Source organism: Misgurnus anguillicaudatus, chromosome 3, assembly GCF_027580225.2.
Source record: "Misgurnus anguillicaudatus chromosome 3, ASM2758022v2, whole genome shotgun sequence".
NCBI lineage: Eukaryota > Metazoa > Chordata > Actinopteri > Cypriniformes > Cobitidae > Misgurnus > Misgurnus anguillicaudatus.
The window spans coordinates 9,022,578-9,043,477 of record NC_073339.2 but is presented as its reverse complement, the minus strand read 5'-3'; the positions used below and the strand labels follow the sequence as shown (position 1 = coordinate 9,043,477).

General features: G+C 35.3%; 1 protein-coding gene across 1 annotated transcript in view; it reads left to right on the top strand.

The window, feature by feature from the left end:
• The window catches only part of LOC129445273 (E3 ubiquitin-protein ligase HERC2), a 42,261-nt gene that overhangs the window by 1,177 nt on the left and 20,184 nt on the right, over positions 1 to 20,900 (top strand). The window contains exons 2-42 of the mRNA XM_073860081.1: positions 2,071 to 2,185; positions 2,519 to 2,595; positions 2,698 to 2,916; positions 3,101 to 3,192; positions 3,681 to 3,811; positions 4,567 to 4,694; positions 4,788 to 4,858; positions 4,933 to 5,057; positions 5,219 to 5,278; positions 5,361 to 5,466; positions 6,334 to 6,523; positions 6,603 to 6,766; positions 6,935 to 7,009; positions 7,090 to 7,179; positions 7,288 to 7,356; positions 7,459 to 7,614; positions 7,714 to 7,854; positions 8,365 to 8,528; positions 10,422 to 10,485; positions 10,570 to 10,628; positions 10,728 to 10,911; positions 10,983 to 11,082; positions 11,175 to 11,388; positions 12,686 to 12,918; positions 14,086 to 14,200; positions 14,398 to 14,474; positions 14,575 to 14,793; positions 14,967 to 15,058; positions 15,687 to 15,817; positions 15,908 to 16,035; positions 16,129 to 16,196; positions 16,271 to 16,395; positions 16,671 to 16,730; positions 16,812 to 16,917; positions 18,075 to 18,264; positions 18,344 to 18,507; positions 18,618 to 18,692; positions 18,769 to 18,858; positions 18,953 to 19,021; positions 19,095 to 19,238; positions 19,352 to 19,492. Coding sequence (XP_073716182.1) covers positions 2,071 to 2,185; positions 2,519 to 2,595; positions 2,698 to 2,916; positions 3,101 to 3,192; positions 3,681 to 3,811; positions 4,567 to 4,694; positions 4,788 to 4,858; positions 4,933 to 5,057; positions 5,219 to 5,278; positions 5,361 to 5,466; positions 6,334 to 6,523; positions 6,603 to 6,766; positions 6,935 to 7,009; positions 7,090 to 7,179; positions 7,288 to 7,356; positions 7,459 to 7,614; positions 7,714 to 7,854; positions 8,365 to 8,528; positions 10,422 to 10,485; positions 10,570 to 10,628; positions 10,728 to 10,911; positions 10,983 to 11,082; positions 11,175 to 11,388; positions 12,686 to 12,918; positions 14,086 to 14,200; positions 14,398 to 14,474; positions 14,575 to 14,793; positions 14,967 to 15,058; positions 15,687 to 15,817; positions 15,908 to 16,035; positions 16,129 to 16,196; positions 16,271 to 16,395; positions 16,671 to 16,730; positions 16,812 to 16,917; positions 18,075 to 18,264; positions 18,344 to 18,507; positions 18,618 to 18,692; positions 18,769 to 18,858; positions 18,953 to 19,021; positions 19,095 to 19,238; positions 19,352 to 19,492 — 5,021 coding nt within the window. The remainder of the gene's footprint in view (positions 1 to 2,070; positions 2,186 to 2,518; positions 2,596 to 2,697; positions 2,917 to 3,100; positions 3,193 to 3,680; positions 3,812 to 4,566; positions 4,695 to 4,787; positions 4,859 to 4,932; positions 5,058 to 5,218; positions 5,279 to 5,360; positions 5,467 to 6,333; positions 6,524 to 6,602; positions 6,767 to 6,934; positions 7,010 to 7,089; positions 7,180 to 7,287; positions 7,357 to 7,458; positions 7,615 to 7,713; positions 7,855 to 8,364; positions 8,529 to 10,421; positions 10,486 to 10,569; positions 10,629 to 10,727; positions 10,912 to 10,982; positions 11,083 to 11,174; positions 11,389 to 12,685; positions 12,919 to 14,085; positions 14,201 to 14,397; positions 14,475 to 14,574; positions 14,794 to 14,966; positions 15,059 to 15,686; positions 15,818 to 15,907; positions 16,036 to 16,128; positions 16,197 to 16,270; positions 16,396 to 16,670; positions 16,731 to 16,811; positions 16,918 to 18,074; positions 18,265 to 18,343; positions 18,508 to 18,617; positions 18,693 to 18,768; positions 18,859 to 18,952; positions 19,022 to 19,094; positions 19,239 to 19,351; positions 19,493 to 20,900) is intronic.

Below are 20,900 nucleotides of genomic sequence, written 5' to 3'. Positions count from 1 at the left end.
TCTCATGTTGTTTTAAACCTGCATGAGTTTCTTTTTTCTGATGAACACAAAAGAAGATATTTTAATAAATGATGGAAGCACACAGTTGATTGTAACCATTGACTTCCATAGTAGGAAAAACAAATACAATGGAATGCAGTGGGTACCGTCAACTGTGTGCTTACCATCTTTTATCAAAATATCTTCTTCATCATTTATCACAATACGTCCATAATATTTGTTTACCTACTATGGAAGTCAATGGTTGTAACACAGTCTCACCCCATGTCGTCAATATTTGACGACACTTGACCATTCGTCAATATGTGACGCGGAGGGTATACCTTTCGCGTCATTTTTTGACGAACTGGGGACTTCAATACTATTACGTCCGTTGCATTCTCTTCTCCTATTTTCTTACCATTTTCGCGTCGGTTTAGGGTTAGATTACGCAAAATTAAACAGTGTACGCGAAATTAAACAGTGTACGCGAAATTAAACAGTTGTCACCTGGCGTTGGGGTTAGAAACAGTTGTCACCTGGGGTTGGGGTTAGAGTTAAATTTGGGTAGGGATGTCATTATGTAAATCTAACCCTAAACCGACGCGAAAATGGCAAGAAAATAGGAGAAGAGAATGCAACGGACGCAACAGTACCGAAGTCCCCAGTTCGTCAAAAAATGACGCGAAAGGTATACCCTCCGCGTCACATATTGACGAATGGTCAAGTGTCGTCAAATATTGACGACATGGGGTGAGACTGGGTTGATGGTTACAATTAGGAGTGCAACGGATCACAAAACTCACACTGTAAAAATACTTTGCCGCCTTAAAATTTTTTGTTGAATCAACTGGGATTTACAAGTCATTTCAACTTACTATTATTTATCTTGACTAGAGATGAGTTGTTACAACTACAGATGAGTTGTTATAACTTACAAAAGTAAGTTGACTTTTACAACTATATTTTATAAGTTGTGACAACTCATTTCTGTTGACATGACTTGTAAATCTGAGTTGATTTAACAAAAAAATTTAAGGCAGCAAAGTATTTTTTACAGTGCACGGTTCGGATCACATTATGGTTTTTGAGGCACGGATTGGATAATTTTTCGGATCAGCAAAAAAAGTATGGGAAAAATCGAATAACAAATCAAGAAATTACAAACATTTATAAAAAAAGAACAAAGTTGCACATTATGTAAGGTCTGAAATCATTAGGTACAGAAATCAATTGAATAACAACACTGCATTTATTGTATTAATAAAATTATTATTTTATAAATTAATTATTATTTTTTAAAGCTTCAGAAGTGATTTTCTTTTTGTCTTAGGTTGTTTGATTAACATTAATGAGACAGACTTAAGTAGGTCAATTGAGCTTACTGTCTCTTTAAGACCAAATATGCAGACTGCATCTCTCTCTGTGTGTGCACTACTACTAAGTCCCCTTAAACGCACGCACACACACACAGACAGAGGGCGAATTACAAACGGCGCAGCATAAACAGTCTCCCACATAAAAACGTTACATTGTTTTTCATTGCTCTGTTAGCCAAATGTATTTTAATACACTACAGTATGAGAGAGAGTAGCGCAGCTCTCTGAAGTTTACACATCAGGAGTTCTGATCTTTAAAGGATGATTTCGTCTGACTCGAGCTGGACACGTGCGTTTGTGCGGAAAGTAAACTGCTCACTTTAGCGCCTTTTTGCAGTTTAAAATCACTTGAATGTTAACATTTGCAAACCTTTGAAACACTTACATATGATAAACTTTCCCTATTTAAATTTGCGTATTGATCCGCGAATCACATGCGACACCGAACCGTGGTGTCGTGATCCGTATGGACCACGGATCAACTGCGATCCGTTACACCACTAGTTACAATTAACTGTCTATATCATTCATCAAAATATCTTCTTTTGTCTTCATCATGAGAATGAGAAAATGATTACAGAAATTTCATTTTTGAGTGAACTATCCCTTTAATGTTGATTGCATATAACAGCTCTTTTAAAATGCATACTCGTTGCCTAATGCACTTACAGTCATATGCTTAATATAAATATACTGTATTTCATTTACTCAGAACAACTAGAGCTAGAGAATGAAGAAATCACATCTATTGTCTGCGGAGGGGGTGGTGCGGTCCTGCTTTCTCGTGGAGGGAAGGTTATTATCATGGATAAATCCACAGTGTGCAGGTATGTGGAAAAAACATGTTGAGTGAGTACTGGAGGAGACTGGGGCAAGTTGTCACATTTTTAGTGTGCTCAGTTTTTCTCAGGAGGATAGGTTTTTATTTTTTCATACTGTATATATATATATATATATATATATATATATATATATATATATATATTTTCGTACATACTTGTTTTCACCCAAATTTTTACAGTTAATGTGATGTTGTCCTTTCCCATGTGACAACTAGCCGTGGTCTGCCTGATCTAGAAGACTAAAGAAATATATTTAACATTACTATTGATGATGGTGATGTTATATAATTATTAAAATAAACAGTTTTATCCCTGCAGTCCTCTCAAAAACCTGGCCAACATGCACGTGATTCAGATCTCATGTGGAGACCAGCATTCAATGGCACTGACCCAGGGTACTCACAGTCATCCCATTACCATATTTCCCAAAAATAACTGATGATTAATAAATGAATATATGTTTTTTGAGATTTGCACATTTATTCTTGTCCCCTCAGATGGTCGTGTGTATGTATGGGGTGAAAACTCTCATGGTCAGCTGGGTCTGAATGAAGGATCTGGATGTTTGACTCCTCAACACATGACGTTTCTGGATGGGGTTCCTCTGGCTCAGATCAGCGCTGGTGGAGATCACAGTTTTGTGTTGTCTCTCTCTGGAGTCGTGTTTGGATGGGGGAAAAACTCTTCTGGACAGCTGGGACTGGGAGACACTACAGGTATCAACTTCAATACTGTGAAAAATTACGGATGGGATGTGTTCATCAGTTTAGCATTTAATACATTTAATGAATCCGTACTAAAATTCTTACTAGACAATAATGGCACTAGTGTCAAATTCATATCACAAATATATAAATGTAAAACTTGGGATGTAATGCGCTTACTGTTATGTGCATACAGACAGACGTGTGCCCACAGTCATAAAGAGCCTTAATGGGAAGAAAACTCAGTTTATCTCATGTGGAGGAGAGCACACTGCAACTTTGTCAAAGGTATCTAGGGCTGTCAAAAGATGGATTGCGATTGGTCGCATTCAAAATAAGAGTTTGTTTTTGCATAATGTGTGTGTAATTACTATGTATATATAAATACACACACACATGCATGTATGTATTTAAGAAACATTTGCGTGTATCTATATTTATATATATTTTTTTATATTATAAATAAATAAATAAAATTATACATAAATAATTTTTTTCTTAAAATTATTCATGTATTTGTGTATTTATATATACATAATTATTACACACACAAATATATTATGCAAAAACAAACTTTTATTTCGCGATTAATCTTTTGATTACCACACTATTATATATCGCATTTGCCATATAGGAATGTATACAATTTGCAGATATTTTAAAATTAAACAGTGACAAATGATATGCTGTATTGCTGCTGTAACCCAATCTCTGCTAAATACATTGATAAATCAGATAAGTGAAATGCTTTACTGAGAATATGTTTGTATTATCAGGGAGGAACTGTGTTCACATTTGGATCAGGAAAGTTTGGTCAACTTGGGCACAACTCATTTAAAGATGAACATCTTCCAAGAGTGGTTGCTGAACTGTGGGCCTCTAAAGTGTCACAGGTCACATGTGGGAGGTAAACTGGACTGTTTTTACATGATTTTAATAAAATAAATATGATCATATAGTAGGGATGGGCGATATGGCCTAAAATCCATATTGCGTTATACATTGCAGCCTCTTGCGATAGCGATATGTATTGCGATATAATAATTTCAATAGACTCGTTTCAGAACAGGTTATATAGACCCTTACAAAAGCCAAACTGCTAAAAAAGTAAGAAAAAGTAAACCGTTATGGCCAGATTAGTCTTGTTACCTCTCTTAGCTGGAACTTTTGCCTGACACACACAGCAGGAGTGTCCCGACTTTTTTGTGTGGTGATCTACTTTTAAAATGATAAAGCCGACAAGCTCTATCTGCTAAAAAACACAGTTAATTATTTTTAGAACACTAAACACTTTAAATGCTTGTGGGGACTATAACGCATATATATACACATTTACTAGACCATAATGCCAATTTCGCACGTGGAGCAGCAGTTAACTTATGTAACTTATGGCTAAAATCCAAAAAATAGATGTTTCATCTGTCTTTTTCACGAGTTCCTCTGTTTCGCTGACGCTTTCATCCATGTTTATTCAGCTGCAGCTCGTGTCTCTAAAGTTCGCGGGTACATTGTGTCATCAACACGCATTATCGCGATAGTGCAATAGATTTAAAATCTCTATCGTATACCAATTTTCTATCGTTTATATTGCATATCGTTTATATTGCCCATCCCTATCATATAGTTTGATTTTAACTTAGCATTTGATTTTTTGGAATTAAGGCATCACACGCTCGTGTTAGTCGCATCATCACAGCTGATCTACTCATTTGGATGTGGGACGCAGGGGGAGCTGGGAAATGGACAAATGATCAACCAGTCTGTGCCATCACTTGTAGACCTGACAACTGGTATAATCTACTTTTCCAGTATTCTGTTTTGTTATAGTTTTATATTAATTGCATTGCGTCAAGCTTTAGCGCTAACTAAATCTTTAACTACAGAATTGAATGATGAATATGGAATGGGAAAACTCTTTGCCGGGGAGAATCATTCATTTGCACTGTTTGTCAAGGTAAACTTTTCTTCTTAAATAGTCTGACAATTAAACAATTCCTCCATTGTAAATAGTACATTTGAAAATTGTAGGAACTTGAAACTTCATCAGCAAATCCTGAGCCCAATCCAAACAGGAAGATTTTGACGTTAGACGACACATTGATTGACCATTGGGTGTCTAAAAGTGATTCAAAGTCATGGATGACAACTGAAAAGTGAGTGTTTTAAATTGTTTATTATGAGACTTAGGTCTGTGTTTTTGAATTTCTCTTTAAACAGTGCACTGAAGTAATTTTTTAAGTAACTTTTCACAGTGTGTGAATGTACATTTATTTATATGACATGATTAAAAGCATGGTTTTGTTCATATTTGCAGTCAAATTAACAAATTGTTCTCATCCGCTGCCTCTTTGAATGGAAGTTTTCTCAAAACAAGGTGACTTACAGACATTTGTAATTTTTTTCTTTTTTGTGCCTAATGTGACTCTGCTTAAACATGCTTATTTTTGTCTTTGTAGTTGTGACGAACATTATCGGACATCTGTGGAGCTCTGTGGTTTGGATTTTCACGTGGTTAAAAAATCGTTTGCAAAATTATCAGGGAACAAAAGAGTGATGTCCAAGGTAATGATAAACTGTTAAAAAACTGATAAAATTGTTAAAGGGATACTACAGTCAAATATCAAAATTTCCCCATGAAGCAATTCGTGATACATACGGCCATCATCTTTCAGACGAACACATTTGGAGTTATTTTAGTAAATGTCCTTGCTCTTCCAAGCTTTATAATGGTAAAAAACAGGGATCAGGGAACAACTTTTGACTTTAAACCCCCCAAAAAAGTGCATACATCCTTCACAGAGGTGATCCACATGACTCCAAGGGGTTAATAAAGATCTTCTGTGGGTAATCGATGCGATTTTGTAAGAAAAATATCCATATTTTAAACTTTATAAACTCCAAATGTGCTTGTCTAAAAATGATGAACATATGTATCTCGGATTGCTTGAGCGTGAGTAAATCATGGGGTAATTTTGATTTTGAATTTTGGCTGGAGTATACCTTTAATGGATTACAATTTACAGTTAAACAAAGTTAAACACTTGAAAATATTAGTTAACTTAAAAAAGTTTGCAAATTATATTTTTAAGTTGAATTAATAAACTTTAAGGCAACCAGAAAACCAGCAACTTTTTTACAGTAAAAATGCTGTTCGAAGTAGATTTGGGGTTTAATACAAATTAAAAGTCCTGCTAAATTAGACCACTCCCACTGACACTCCCTCTCCGCATATCCTGCCTTCTAAATACATGATAATACAGTTATAAGAACTTATTTTCTGTGGTAATCTAAGAAGAGTTTGGGCGTGTGCATTAAAAAGGCAGTGCTGTGCGCCTTGCGTTTCCAAGCGTTTAAAACGCATTTGGTGTGATTGATCCCTTAAAGTGTATAGGCCTAAAATCACATATATTCCTATATTTTATATCAAAGGTTATGAAGATGGTTCGGGTTGCGCTGTTGCCCTCTCTTAACTCCAGTCCATCAAGTGTTGAAGCACTGAGAGTTTATCTTCTCCTCCCTGAACTCATTGCCGTTTGCCAGGGCGAACAACAAGCCGAACTCCTTCAAGTGCTCGCCTACAAAATTCTTCAGCTGAAACCTGATGCTCTTAAAGTGTTAGGTAATATTATAAAGCTGATTTTTATCCATTCTGTGACTATTACTGTTGTGTTACTTGTCTTTGAATAATTTATTTTTAGAAAGTTACTGGTCCAAACTGCCTGCCGAATGTCTTAAAGGCTTGGTGAAGTTATTTCACAGTAAATCTGCTGAGCTGATTGGTGAGATTTCTCTCGGTGAAATAGATCGGGATGAACTGAAACGGCTGCAGAAATTTCTGCTGGTCCTTCAGATGCTCTATAAGGTGCTTTTGTTTAACATCACAAGAGGACATTTGCAATCATTAAAAGGCATTTAAAGGATAGCTAACCCAAAATTAGCAAGTGATTGCATTACATTTTTGGTTGAGCTGTTCCTTTAACCTTTTGATTCTTTATTAGCAGTGTATAATACTGATCTCTTTATTGTAAAGGTCTGCTGTAGTACCCAAAATGACATCATAAGCAAAGATTTCATCATTCACGAGATCAGTGATGTCTTAGACTCAGTAAGAACTTAAACAATAATAAACAAATAATCAGCGCCTCACAAACCATACAAAAACACAATATTTTTTTTTCTCAAAAGTTGCAAGTCACGCTTGAAAATATTGGACTATGGTGGCTTGATGGTGACTTTGATTTTGGAGAATTGCTAAACCTGAGAGACCACTATCTGGTGTGTATCATAGATGTCTGACTATGACCTATATTATAGATTGACCTAAATTATAGACATCTCAACAAGATTCGTATCATATTTATGTTCTTTCATTTTTCCTTTCAGAGAACTATTAAAACATTGGCCCGTTTCCCTTGTGTGGCTGACACTGTATCTAAACAGAGGATCTTTATTGTAACTCAAAGATAGTCTTTTTATGTGCTATAAAAATCTAGATTAGTATTCTGATAAGACCAATAAATATTTGTGAAGTTAACAAAACTTTACTTTTCTAAGTTTTTACAGAATCCACTCCTGAAGAGAAGTCCAAACCATCTCGACATTTTGGGATATTTTTCTGGCAACACCTTGCACGTAAACAGGCAATCGTTGTTGAAGGACACATTTCAGTATCTTAGACAAGGCAGCCATTCATTTCATCATCCACTGAAGGTTGTACAGAAGTTGCAGTGAAAGATCTGAAAATTTCGGACCATTTGAAACGTATATGATACTCAAAAAGGTTTTTTAATAGAAATGTTTCATGCACAGGTGAAGTTTGCAGGTGAGAATGGGATAGATGCAGGTGGGCTTTCTGCTGAGTTCTTCTCCTTGCTTTCCCATGATTTTCTCACGTGGGAGAAGAAGCTCCTGGACGTCGGTGAAAATTCACTGGTGTGGTTTAATTCTGAAGTACGTAGTGCTGTTACTAAATTCATACTTCTATGTCCAGAGTTGTAATGTCTCAGTCTCACACAGAAAGTAGACTTTAGATACAAATTTGTTTAATATATTTTTAATTAATTTATATTATTAATTTTGTTTTAGAATAAATATTTCAAACACATTATATATTTAAATCCAACAAATAAGTCAATACAAAGTCAATGCAAAGTTCACTCAGGGTCTATTCGCTTCTTTGCTATGACTTTGTATGTATTCTACTAGCGCAATTTTTTGAATTCGCGTTTGGTGTGTACACTCCATGACATGACGTTAAATGCTGTGAGTAATCTAGAGCGAGGAACGCGATCTCAAGTATAATGATAAAAAAAATGTAAAATAATAATATTAATTATTAATAATTAAATACATTTTCATAAAACTAAATCTGTCATAATGAAGGCTTTCTGAAAATGTGCTAATTGATGTCATTTTACGCTATTCTGATACATACTACAGTATAATATTTATGTGTTTTAGCACACACACATGGAAGATTTTCACTCTCTTGGAGTCATCTATGGAATGGCGCTATTCAACCATCGATTCATGAACATAAATTTCCCACTAGCGTTGTTCAAGAAACTACTCGACCAGAGTGTCACTCTGAACGATCTGGAAGATATATCTCCTATGGAGGCCAGGTAAACATGAGCTATAGACAGTTTCAGATAGTAACAACATAAACAAGAGGCTTTCGTGGTCAACACGTAACTTCCGGTAAACTCCGCTAAGAATAAATAACAACAAAGTACTTTAAACGTAGTTTATTTATTTAACAAGCAAAATAACCGACACGTAGATTATAGGAAACCAAAACATCTGTTATTTTCGACGAGGTTTTAGTTCAAGAGTTCAGTTTAGCAACTAGTCAGACCATTAAAAACTGAAACTGGAAGTAAAGTTCGGACTAGACGCGTATCGCGTCACCGCACGTGCGTCCGATGAAACCATCTATACAATGTACTGTAAGCAATATTGTGACAGCCCATTTTTGTCTAACAGTAGTATTTTTTATACTTTTTATTTTTTTATTTTGTATGTTTAATTGTGTCTCTGACTAATGGCTGTCAATTAGTGGTTATTTAATTGTTTTTCTTTATTAAAGTCGCAATGAAATGAAAGTAGTGATTGCCTTATTTTCCCTATAGACGGGTTGCAAGTTTACAAACATTGCAGGGTGCGCGCGCATCCAGGAGGCAGAAAGCCCACTTGCTGATCTGATCCGCTACTGCAACAACCTTAATTATTGAAGCGTTCTTTATTGTTTGTATATAAATAAAACTTGATTTTAGTTGGATCTGTTTTTCTGTTTTTATTTTTGCAGTTTTACTGTCATACATGTATGAATTATAATGTTAGGCTAGTAACGTAATAGTCGCATCTACTGGTATGTTAACATCAGGCACCCAGCACTGACTCTGTTGGTACTATTTTTCACGCAACAACTCCTTTTGGCATTTTGACTTACAGACACCGCTACTAGCATACAACACAATGCACGTCTCTCCTTTCTGCCTCTCGGTTGTGCGCGCAACCAGTTAGTGACGTCGCCGTGCAACACGTCTATTGTGACATGTTTCCGAATGAAACCGGCATCTAAAATTTGTCCATCGAGATTTGATTGGATCATTTGAAGTTGGGTTGTGTTGCTAACCTGCCATACCATATGACCGGAAATAAAGAGAGATCGTTTTGAGGAGTGGATGAGATTTGCTTTTTTGATTAAAGGTTATGAGGGCACTTTTTTTTTTTTAAATAATGAAGCTCACAGATAAGTAATTTCAATTTTATGACGACTTTAACCTCAACTCCGCCCCACTATCATCACATCGTCCATCCATTCTGCATTTATGTTACTTAAAAGTATAATAAGGTAATTTTTGGTGTTTATCATAACAATACAATGGAAAATGTCAATTACTCCACCTGTGTGTTAAAATCTAGAAGTTTATTTGTAAAATAAGACAATTTTTTTAATCAATTTACTTCAAAGTGTGTGGGAAGGGCATTCTTTAAAATTTTGGTTTTGTCTAATTCTGTAAAAAATACCACAATATTACCAAACAAATCACAGTTTTTTATTTCAATTTTATGACGACTTTAACCTCAACTCTGCCCCACTATCATCACATCGTACCAGTCCCATCCATTCTGCATTTATGTTACATAAAAGTATAATAAGGAAAATGTCAATTACTCCACCTGTGTGTTAAAATCTAGAAGTTTATTTGTAAAATAAGACAATTTTTTAATCAATTTACTTCAAAGTGTGTGGGAAGGGCATTCTTCTAAATTTTGGTTTTGTCTAATTCTGTAAAAAATACAAAAATTGCACCAGGGCTGAAGAGGTTAAAGAGGTTTTTAAGTAATGCATTACCTGCTTACACCTTTAAACAGCATACCATATATCGGTTTATACATTTAAACAGTGTATCAAAACTCATAGGGTTACTTCATGAGTCTGATTTAATGATGTGGGATTTAGATGCCTTTCAAAGCACGTTAATCTGTTACATTTTTAATTCCCAAATCAGAAGTTTGAAAGATCTTCTCATGGAGGATGAGGAAGTGGTGGAGATACTATTCTTGGATTTCACGGTATTGCACTGTAATTTAGTGTAGATCAGCTGCTCGTCTGATGAATATATGAATAACATTGTTATTCATGTACATCTCTTTCAGGTCAAAGATCAAGAGCTCCTTCCCAATGGAGCTCAAATTCCAGTAACCAAAATTAATCGGCAGGAACTTCCGATTTTAGTTTTTCATGTATTATCTATATCATACTATTTAACAAAATATGCAGACTATATCATTGCTGAATGTGATATATTTTGCAGGCAGAAGTATGTGGATTTGTATGTGGACTTCATGTTGAACAAATCAGTGAGGAATCAGTTCCAGAAGTTCGCAGAAGGTTTTTCTAAAGGCTGTCCGGTCAGTGCCTGGAGAATATTTCACCCTGAAGAACTCAAACTACTTCTCCATGGTTCTCCTGTATACGAGTGGGAAGACTTTCTTAAGGTATATAAAGATCAAGTCAGTAATAGATGTCAAGTCATGGTTAGCATACTCATTTTTTACTTCGTATTTAGTGTGTTACCTACACAAACTGTTCTCCTTCTGATGAGCTGATCAAGAATTTTTGGACCGTTTTCTTTGAGTTCTCTGAAGAAGACAAGAGGAAATTTCTGGGTAAGATATTTGACTTCACATCAATCTAACCTGCACCTCTAAATAATTTTGTATTTTTGATATATATCCTCATACTATACTACACTTTTTAGTTTTCATGTATGGAACGGACCGTGTACCTGCTGGAGGTCTCTCAAAGTTGACTCTGAAGATTGTGCTATTGAACGTTCCTGATTCAGATGATCGTCTCCCAGAAGCCCAGACTTGTTTTGGCACATTACGTCTTCCCAAATACAGCAATATCGACATACTTCGTAACCAGCTAATACATGCTGTCAGCTTTTGTAAGGTTTTTGGACGGGCGTGACAAGGTCAACTTACCTTAAATGAGCTTGGTCCGAAATATATGTAGTCAGCTATAAGCTGGAGGCTGCTTTTTGTATGGCTATATGATATGTTATATCAATTAGATCTGTAGCTCAGTTGATATAGTGTAGCATTAGCTGTGTGAAGGTAATAGATTTGATTCGCAGGGAACACACTAAGTGATAAATTGTATACATGCACTGTAGGTCACTTTGGATAAACGCCTTTGCCAAATGCATAGTTGTAAGTTTATCTGAGCTTCTTATATTTGCAAATTTACAAATATGGCAGTAGAGATTATTTCTCACTACTTAATGAAAAACGTATTGCTTGATGCTGCTTTTGTAGATTTATTGTGACAAACCATATACAGTTTTGCTTTTTATGCATGTAATGCATGTTACCTGTGCTGTAATACATTATAACTGCAGGACATTGTGGTGATTTTCACTTTGCCATACTTAACCATAGATAACTTAACAGGATTAAAGAGGACACACACAATGAATTTTATCCTTGGTAAATATCAGAACACACTTCCAAGTGCATGAGCAGATGCATAATAATTCAATTAAAGAATTGAATTATCTTTTTTTATTTTAATACAATTTAATTCTTACTGATAATAATAATGAAAATAATAATTCTTTATATTTAGTAATTAATTGTACACCTGGGCAAAGATAATGCAATTTGAAGAATTTACCGTATGTATACTGTATATGTACAGATAAATGAATTAATAGGAGTCAATTTACATTAATTATGGCTTCGATAAAAATACATTTTGAAACATAATTAGTCATTAATACGTTGTCACATGGGCATAAATACATCGAAACAAAGCACAAATACAAAATACTGTGTAAAAATGATTTTAATACAAATATAAAATGGTGGAAATTTGTTTTGAATACAAATAAATACTTTTGTATTTTGAAAATATAATAATACTTATCATTAATGTATTTAAAATACATAAATACAAATCACATCAAATATTTCCAAAAAATTCCCATAGCGAGTTTTGCTTTCCTTTTTCGACTAAAGGGAAAGCGCAGAAAACACCGGGGCTGCGCAGACTGATAGACTTATGACATCAGAGTACCGCGAGAGCGCTATTTTGATAGCGCGTGAGCGTGCTTTCGAATCGCTCTCGCGGTACTTTGTTCGGTCTGCGCAGTACAGCATGACGTCGAACACACTTGGAAATTTCATAACTTGGTTTCGTTTTGTGTGAAACTGTTTACTAAACATGTTTCGCTATGCTGCAGTCAGACTTAAACAGACGCTGAAGGTTTCATTCATCAGATGTGGAGATGTTGTGTTATTGGGGAGCGCAGGTCCGAGAGGGCTTCGGTCTGATACCAGACAAAGTTAAACATGTGAACGATGCTGTAAGATGCGTGTGTCTAAAGTCAGAAATCCAGGACATGTCAGCAGGAAGATGTTTTGTTGGATTCATCCGCAATGGGAAAGCTTCTGTCCTGGAACTGCGCAGAGAACCCAATGCTTACAATGGCAAACTGAGTATGATCAACTTTATTTCATGAATAATAATGCTTAACAGTTAACGTACAGTCAAAATGTTAGACATCCTGGTTGAAAACAATAGAAACCATCACCATCAATTCTAATGGATTTAGTGGTTATAATGAGAATTGTATTGGTTTAATAGGATCTAATAATGGTCTCTATGGGTGTATACTGGTAATGTGTTGGGTTTTCCTAGTAAGATATTATCTGGCTGATGGGAACCAACAGACCACCATTAAAGGGGACATTTCACAAGACTTTTTAATGATGTCAAAGAAATCTTTGGTGTCCTCACAGTACATATGTGAAGTTTAAGCTCAAAATACCATATAGATAATTTATTATCATGTAAAAATCGCCACTTTGTAGGCGTGAGCAAAAATGTGCTGTTTTGGGTGTGTCCTTGTATATGCAAATTAACTCTGCACTAAATGTACTGTGGTTGGATAGTGCAGATTAAGGGGCGGTATTATCCCCTTCTGACATCACAAGATGAGCCAAATTTTAATAACCTATTTTTTTCACATGCTTGCAGAGAATGGTTTAGCAAAACTAAGTTACTGGGTTGATCTTTATCACATTTTCTAGGTTATTAGAAGCACTGGGGACCCAATTTTAGTACTTAAACATGGAAAAAGTCAGATTTTTATGATATGTCCCCTTTAAATCCTACTGGAATAAGACCCAAAACACTACCTTAAGCCATATTGTAATGGTTTTGATTGGAAACTATTTGAATATCTATTGTTTTTGTTATACTTCATCATCAACAAAATTGTTAAATGGATGGTACACTCAAAAATGAGAATTCTGTCATCATTTTCTCATGTTGTTTTAAACCTGCATGAGTTTCTTTTTTCTGATGAACACAAAAGAAGATATTTTGATAAATGATGGAAGCACACAGCTGATTGTATCCATTGACTTCCATAGTAGGAAAAACAAATACAATGGAATTCAATGGGTACCGTCAACTGTGTGCTTACCATCTTTTATCAAAATATCTTCTTCATCATTTATCACAATACATCCATAATATTGTGTATCCTACTATGGAAGTCAATGGTTACCATCAGCTGTGTGCTTAACAAAATGTATAATGGTTGCCTAATGCACTTACAGTCATATGCTTAATATCAATACTGTATTTAATTTACTCAGAACAACTAGAGCTAGAGAATGAAGAAATCACATCGATTGTCTGCGGAGGGGGTGGTGCGGTCCTGCTTTCTCGTGGAGGGAAGGTTATTATTATGGATAAATCCACAGTGTGCAGGTATGTGAAAAAAGCAAGTAATGGAGAAGACTAGGGGAAGTTGTAACATTTTATTACAGGTAATGTGATGTTGTCCTTTCCCATGTGACAACTAGCTGTGGTCTGCCTGAACTAGAAAACTAAAGAAATATCTGTAACATTACTATTGATGATGGTGCTGTTTTAGAATAATTAAAATAACATGTTCACCCCTGCAGACCTCTCAAAAACCTGGCCAACATGCACGTGATTCAGATCTCATGTGGAGACCAGCATTCAATGGCACTGACCCAGGGTACTCGTATCCATCCCATTACCATATTTCCCAAAAATAACTGATGATTAATAAATGAAATGTTTTTTTGAGATTTGCACATTTATTCTTGTTCCCTCAGATGGTCGTGTGTATGTATGGGGTGAAAACTCTCATGGTCAGCTGGGTCTGAATGAAGGATCTGGATGTTTGACTCCTCAACACATGACGTTTCTGGATGGGGTTCCTCTGGCTCAGATCAGCGCTGGTGGAGATCACAGTTTTGTGTTGTCTCTCTCTGGAGTCGTGTTTGGATGGGGGAAAAACTCTTCTGGACAGCTGGGACTGGGAGACACTACAGGTATCAACTTTAATACTGTGAAAGATGTGTTCACCAGTTTAGCATTTAATACATTTTAATGAATCGGTACTAAAATTCTTACTAGACAATAATGGCACTAGTGTCAAATTCATATCACAAATATATACATGTAAAAATTGGGATGGAATGCACTTACTGTTATGTGCATACAGACAGATGTGTGCCCACAGTCGTAAAGAGCCTGAATGGGAAGAAAACTCAGTTTATCTCATGTGGAGGAGAGCACACTGCAACTTTGTCAAAGGTATTTTACCAAAAAGATTGTCAAAAGATTAATCGCGATTAATCGCATTCAAAATAAAAGTTTGATTTTGCACAATGTGTGTGTGCACTCTGTTAGTAATTATTTTGTATATATCAATACTTGCATGTGTGTATTTAAGAAACATATGAAGAGTTTCGTTGCAAAACGAGATAAATCCATTTTTTAACATTTTTGTCAAAACGTTTATTATTATGTTATCATGTTATTATTTTGTTTTATGGTGCTACTTAGCTGTATTTTTTAAGTTTTAAAGGTTTAAATCAAAACAAACCAACTGCAGTTGAATTGAAATTAATTGGAATGCACAACCAAAAAACGAGATTTCTGAACAATTAAAAAAACGGTGGTTATCTCGTTTTGCAACGAAACTCTTCATATGTATCTATATTTATACATGTATTATATTAATAATTACACACAAATATATTATGCAAACAAAAACTTTTATTTTGTATGCGATTAATCGTGATTCATCTTTTGACAGCCCTAATTTTACTATTTTAATATTACACAATGACAAGGATCTGCTGTGGTGCTGCTATAACCTTAATAAATTAATAAATCAAATACGTGAAATGTTTTAATGAGAATATGTTTGTATTATCAGGGAGGAACTGTGTTCACATTTGGATCAGGAAAGTTTGGTCAACTTGGGCACAACTCATTTAAAGATGAACATCTTCCACGAGTGGTTGCCGAAATGTGGGCCTCTAAAGTGTCACAGGTCACATGTGGGAGGTAAACTTGACTGTTCTTACATGATTTAAAAAAAAAAAAAATGATGATATAGTTTGATTTTAACTAAGCATTTGATTTTTTGGAATTAAGGCATCACACGCTTGTGTTAGTCGCATCATCATACCTGATCTACTCATTTGGATGTGGGACACAGGGGGAGCTGGGAAATGGACAATTGATCAACCAGTCTGTGCCATCACCTGTAGACCTGACATCTGGTATAATCTACTTTTCCAGTATTTTGTTTTGTAATAGTTTTATATTAATTGCATTGCGTCAAGCTTTAGCGCTAACTAAATCTTTAACTACAGAATTGAATGATAAATACGGAATTGGAAAACTCTTTGCCGGGGAGAATCATTCGTTTGCACTGTTTAAGGTAAGCTTTTCTTCTTAAATAGTTAAATAATTAAACAATTCCTCCATTGTAAATAGTACATTTGAAAATTGTAGGAACTTGAAACGTCATCAGCAAATCCTGAGCCCAATCCAAACAGAAAGATTTTGACGTTAGACGACACATTGATTGACCATTGGGTGTCTAAAAATGATTCAAAGTCATGGATGACAACTGAAAAGTGAGTGTTTAAAATGGTCTATTATGAGACTTTTCAATAGGTCTGTATTTGTGAATGTCTCTTAAAAAAGTGCACTGTAAAAACTGACAAGTTTAATCAAATTAAATAATTACTTCAATTGGTAAAACTTAAAAAGTTTCTTCAACCTATTTCACTTTAGGTTCAAAATTCAGGTTGAATAATCTTTTATTTTGAAGTGTCACTAGTTTATGTTACATTTATTGTACATTTATTTATATAACATGATTAAAAGCATTTTTTTTTCCTATTGGCAGTCAAATAAACAAAGTGTTCTCATCTGCTGCCTCTTTGAATGGAAGTTTTCTCAAAACAAGGTGACTTACAAACAGACGTTTATGATTTTTTTTTGTTCCAAATGTGACTCTGCTTAAATATGCTTATTTTTGTCTTTGTAGTTGTGACGAACATTATCGGACATCTGTGGAGCTCTGTGGTTTGGATTTTCACCTGGTTAAAAAATCATTTGCAAAATTATCAGGGAACAAAAGAGTGATGTCAAAGGTAATGATAAATATTGTTAAAGCAATACTGCAGTCAAATATCAAAATTTCCCCATGAAGTCCTCACCCTTAAGCAATCCGTGAAACATACAGCCATCATCTTTCAGAGGAACACATTCTGAGTTATTTTTGTAAATGGCCTTGCTCTTCCAAGTTTTATAATAGTAAAAAAAAAACAGGGATCAGGGAATAACTTTTGACTTTAAACCTCCAAAAAGTGCATCCATCCTTCACAGAGGTGATCCACACGACTCCAAGGGGTTAATAAAGATCTTCTGCGGGTAATCGATGCGATTTTGTAAGAAAAATATCCATATTTTAAACTTTATATACTCCAAATGTGCTCGTCTAAAAATGATGAACATATGAAGAGTTTCGTTGCAAAACGAGATAACCACCGGTTTTTTAATTGTTCAGAAATCTCGTTTTTTTTGGTTGTGCATTCCAATTAGTTTCAATTCAACTGCAGTTGGTTTGTTTTGATTTAAACCTTCATAACTTAAAAAATACAGCTAAGTAGCACCATAAAACAAAATAATAACATGATAACATAATAATAAACATGTTTTGACAAAAATGTAATAAAAATGGATTTATCTCGTTTTGCAACGAAACTCTTCATATGTATCTTGGATTGCTTAAGCGTGAGTAAATCATGGGGTAATTTTGATATTTGGTTGGAGTAAACCTTTAAAGGATTACAATTTACAGTTAAACACTGTAAAAAATTAAGTGTTGGTTCAACTTAAAAAAGTAAGTTATCTGGTTAAAATTTGAGTTAATTAAACTTGAAAATATTAGTTAACTCAAAACAGTTTGGTAAAATTATATTTTTAGGTTGAATTAATAAACTTTAAGGCAACCAGGTAACCAGCAACTTTTTTACAGTAAAAATGCTGTTCATAGATTTGGGGTTTAATACAAATTAAAAGTCCTGCTAAATTAGACCACTCCCACTGACACGCCCTCTCCACATATCCCGCCTTCTAAATACATGATAATACAGTTATAAGAACTTATTTTCTGTGGTAATCTAAGAAGAGTTTGGGGGTGTGCACAAAAAAAGGCCTTGCATTTCCAAGTGTTTAAAAGGCGTTTGGTGTGATTGGCCCCTTAAAGTGTATAAAACCAGATATATTCCTATATTTTATATCACAGGTTATGAAGATGGTTCGGGTTGCGCTGTTGCCCTCTCTTAACTCCAGTCCATCAAGTGTTGAAGCACTGAGAGTTTATCTTCTCCTCCCTGAAGTCATTGCCGTTTGCCAGGACGAACAACAGGCCGAACTCCTTCAAGTGCTCGCCTCCAAAATTCTTCAGCTGAAACCTGATGCTCTTAAAGTGTTGGGTAATATTATGAGCCAATATTCATGCATTTTGTTATTATTACTTTTGTGTTACTTTTTTTTAAAATATTTTATTTTTAGAAAATTACTGGTCCAAACTGCCTGCCGAATGTCTCAAAGGCTTGGTGAAGTTATTTCAATGTAAATCTGCTGAGCTGATTGGTGAGATTTCTTCCGGTGAAATAGACCGTGATGAACTGAAACGGCTGCAGAAATTTCTGCAGGTCCTTCAGATGCTCTATAAGGTGTCTTAATTACATCACAAGATAAAATCCTTAATGCAATCCTTAAAAGGCATTTAAAGAATAGCTCACGCAAATTTACTATGTACTTAAACTGTGTCTTCATTATAAAGGTCTGCTGCAGTGCCCAAAATGACACCCTAAACCGAGATTTCATCATTCCTGAGATCAGTGATGTCCTAGATAAAGTAAGAACCAAAACAACAACCATCAAATAATCATCACCTCACATAAATCCACAATCATTTTTTTCTTTCTCAAAAGATGCAACTCATCCAGCAGACTATTGGGTTCTGTCGCTTTGGTTTGGGCTTTGTTCTTGAAGAATTACTGGATCAGGAAGACCACTATCTTGTGGGTATAATAGATGTCTGGCCATGACCATTACAGATTTAGACATCTCAATAAGATCCTTATGATATTCCAGTTCTTTCATTTTTCTTTTCAGAGACCTATTGAAACATTGTCCCTTTTCCCATGTGTGGCTGACATTGTATCCAAACAGAGGATCTTTACTGTAAGTCAAAGATAGTCTTTCAGTATTTTAATAAGGCAAATACATAATTAACATAACTGTGTACTTTTCTAAGTTTTTACAGAACCACATGAAGAGATCTTTAGACCCACTCTTTTCTTTCCCTTCCAACAATCTGCACGTAAACAGGGACACAGTGTTGAAAGACACACTTCGGTATCTTAGACAAGGCAGATACTTATTTCACCAATCACTGGAGGTTGTGAAGTCTTACAGAAACAGCACTCTGAGAATTTTAGACCACTTGAAATATATTTGATGTGGCATTTCTTTTAGCTTATAAGTTTTTTAATAGAAATGTCTCATGCGCAGGTGACATTTGCAGGTGAGAATGGGATAGATGCAGGTGGTCTTTCCGCTGAGTTTTTCTCCTTGGTTTCCGATGGTTTTCGCACATGGGAAAAGAAGCTCCTGGACGTCTTTAAAAATTCAATGGTGTGGTTTAATTCTAAAGTACGTACTGCTGTTACCAAATGCATACTTCTATGTCTAGATGTGTAGTGTCACATTTTAGTGCATCATCAGCCTTACACAGAAAGAAGACTTCAAATACATTTTTGTTTTATATTATTCATTATTTTTTTAAATGATAAGTTTTGTTTTAGATTATTAAAGCAACACTATGTAGTTTCCATGTAAAATTGACTTGCGGCTCCCCCATGTGGTTGAAAAGCGCAACAGTGCCTGGTATCAGACACTCTTTTGCAGGCAGGGGGAGGGGCGGGGCTGTGTGCTCTACCCTCCACGGCCACTTTCAGAGTGTGCTTGTAGCAGCTAGGAGGCTGCTCAGGTTGCAGCAGCAGTAAAATTTGTCCAGTTAAGAGTTGTTCTATCACTGAAATAATTTTAGAGACATTATTTAAAGTAGGGCTGGGCGATATGACCCAAAAAATTATCGAGAAAATGTTTTCCATATCAGTCGATATCGATAATTATCATGATAAATAACATATCTTTATTCCTGTCAATTTTAAAAGCAGATTTTTGCTCCTGAATGAAAAATTTTAAAACCAGACAGTTAATAATGGTTTTAAACTACTTTTTATTCAGAACATGACAAATTCAAATACTAAAATCTTGTTTAATGTTCAGGCATCTGTATTAAATGTAAATATATTTGTTATGAAATCAACGCATTTCTGACACAGAAAGCAGCAGGCTACTGTCACTTTAAGATCCAAGACAGTCTGCTTTAAGTTTTAATATACTGAGGTAACATCCAGCTGTTTATGTTCACTTAAACAAAAAAGAAAACTTAGTTCAGTGATCACGCATGTGTTATACATATACGAGCTATACACGCTGATCAATGGATGTCAAGAGCGTCTCGTTGCTGTGGGAGCGCATACGCATACAATATATTCACTGCAGTGGTGGATCTGCTGTTTTTCCTCAGTTTCCTGAATTTGTGAATGTCCTGTAAATATACTTTTAAAGCTGTGCGGATGTGTGCGTGCGCAAGGCGGACGCTGAATGAAAGAACAGTATACTGCACCTATTGTGTCTGCTGTGTTTGACGAACCCTGTTTGCGCGTCCAACATTACACACAAGAAAATGTTTCCGCGCATTTGGATTCCGTGATTCCGTCCGCGTTATCTGCATCGCGAAAATCATAGGACTCTAATGAATGAATAACTTGCCTCATCTTCCACTCATTCAAGTCTAACTGACACTCTGATTGTAAACCAAGAGCGCGTGCCGCATCCGGAAGTGATTGCGCAACATTACTCACAGTGGGTAAACGTTATCGATCACTTATTGAACTGTCCTTATCGTTTTATCGGAAAAGTTTATATCGGTAAAATTACCGTTATCGAATTATCGCCCAGCACTAATTTAAAGGTTGAAAAACTACATAGT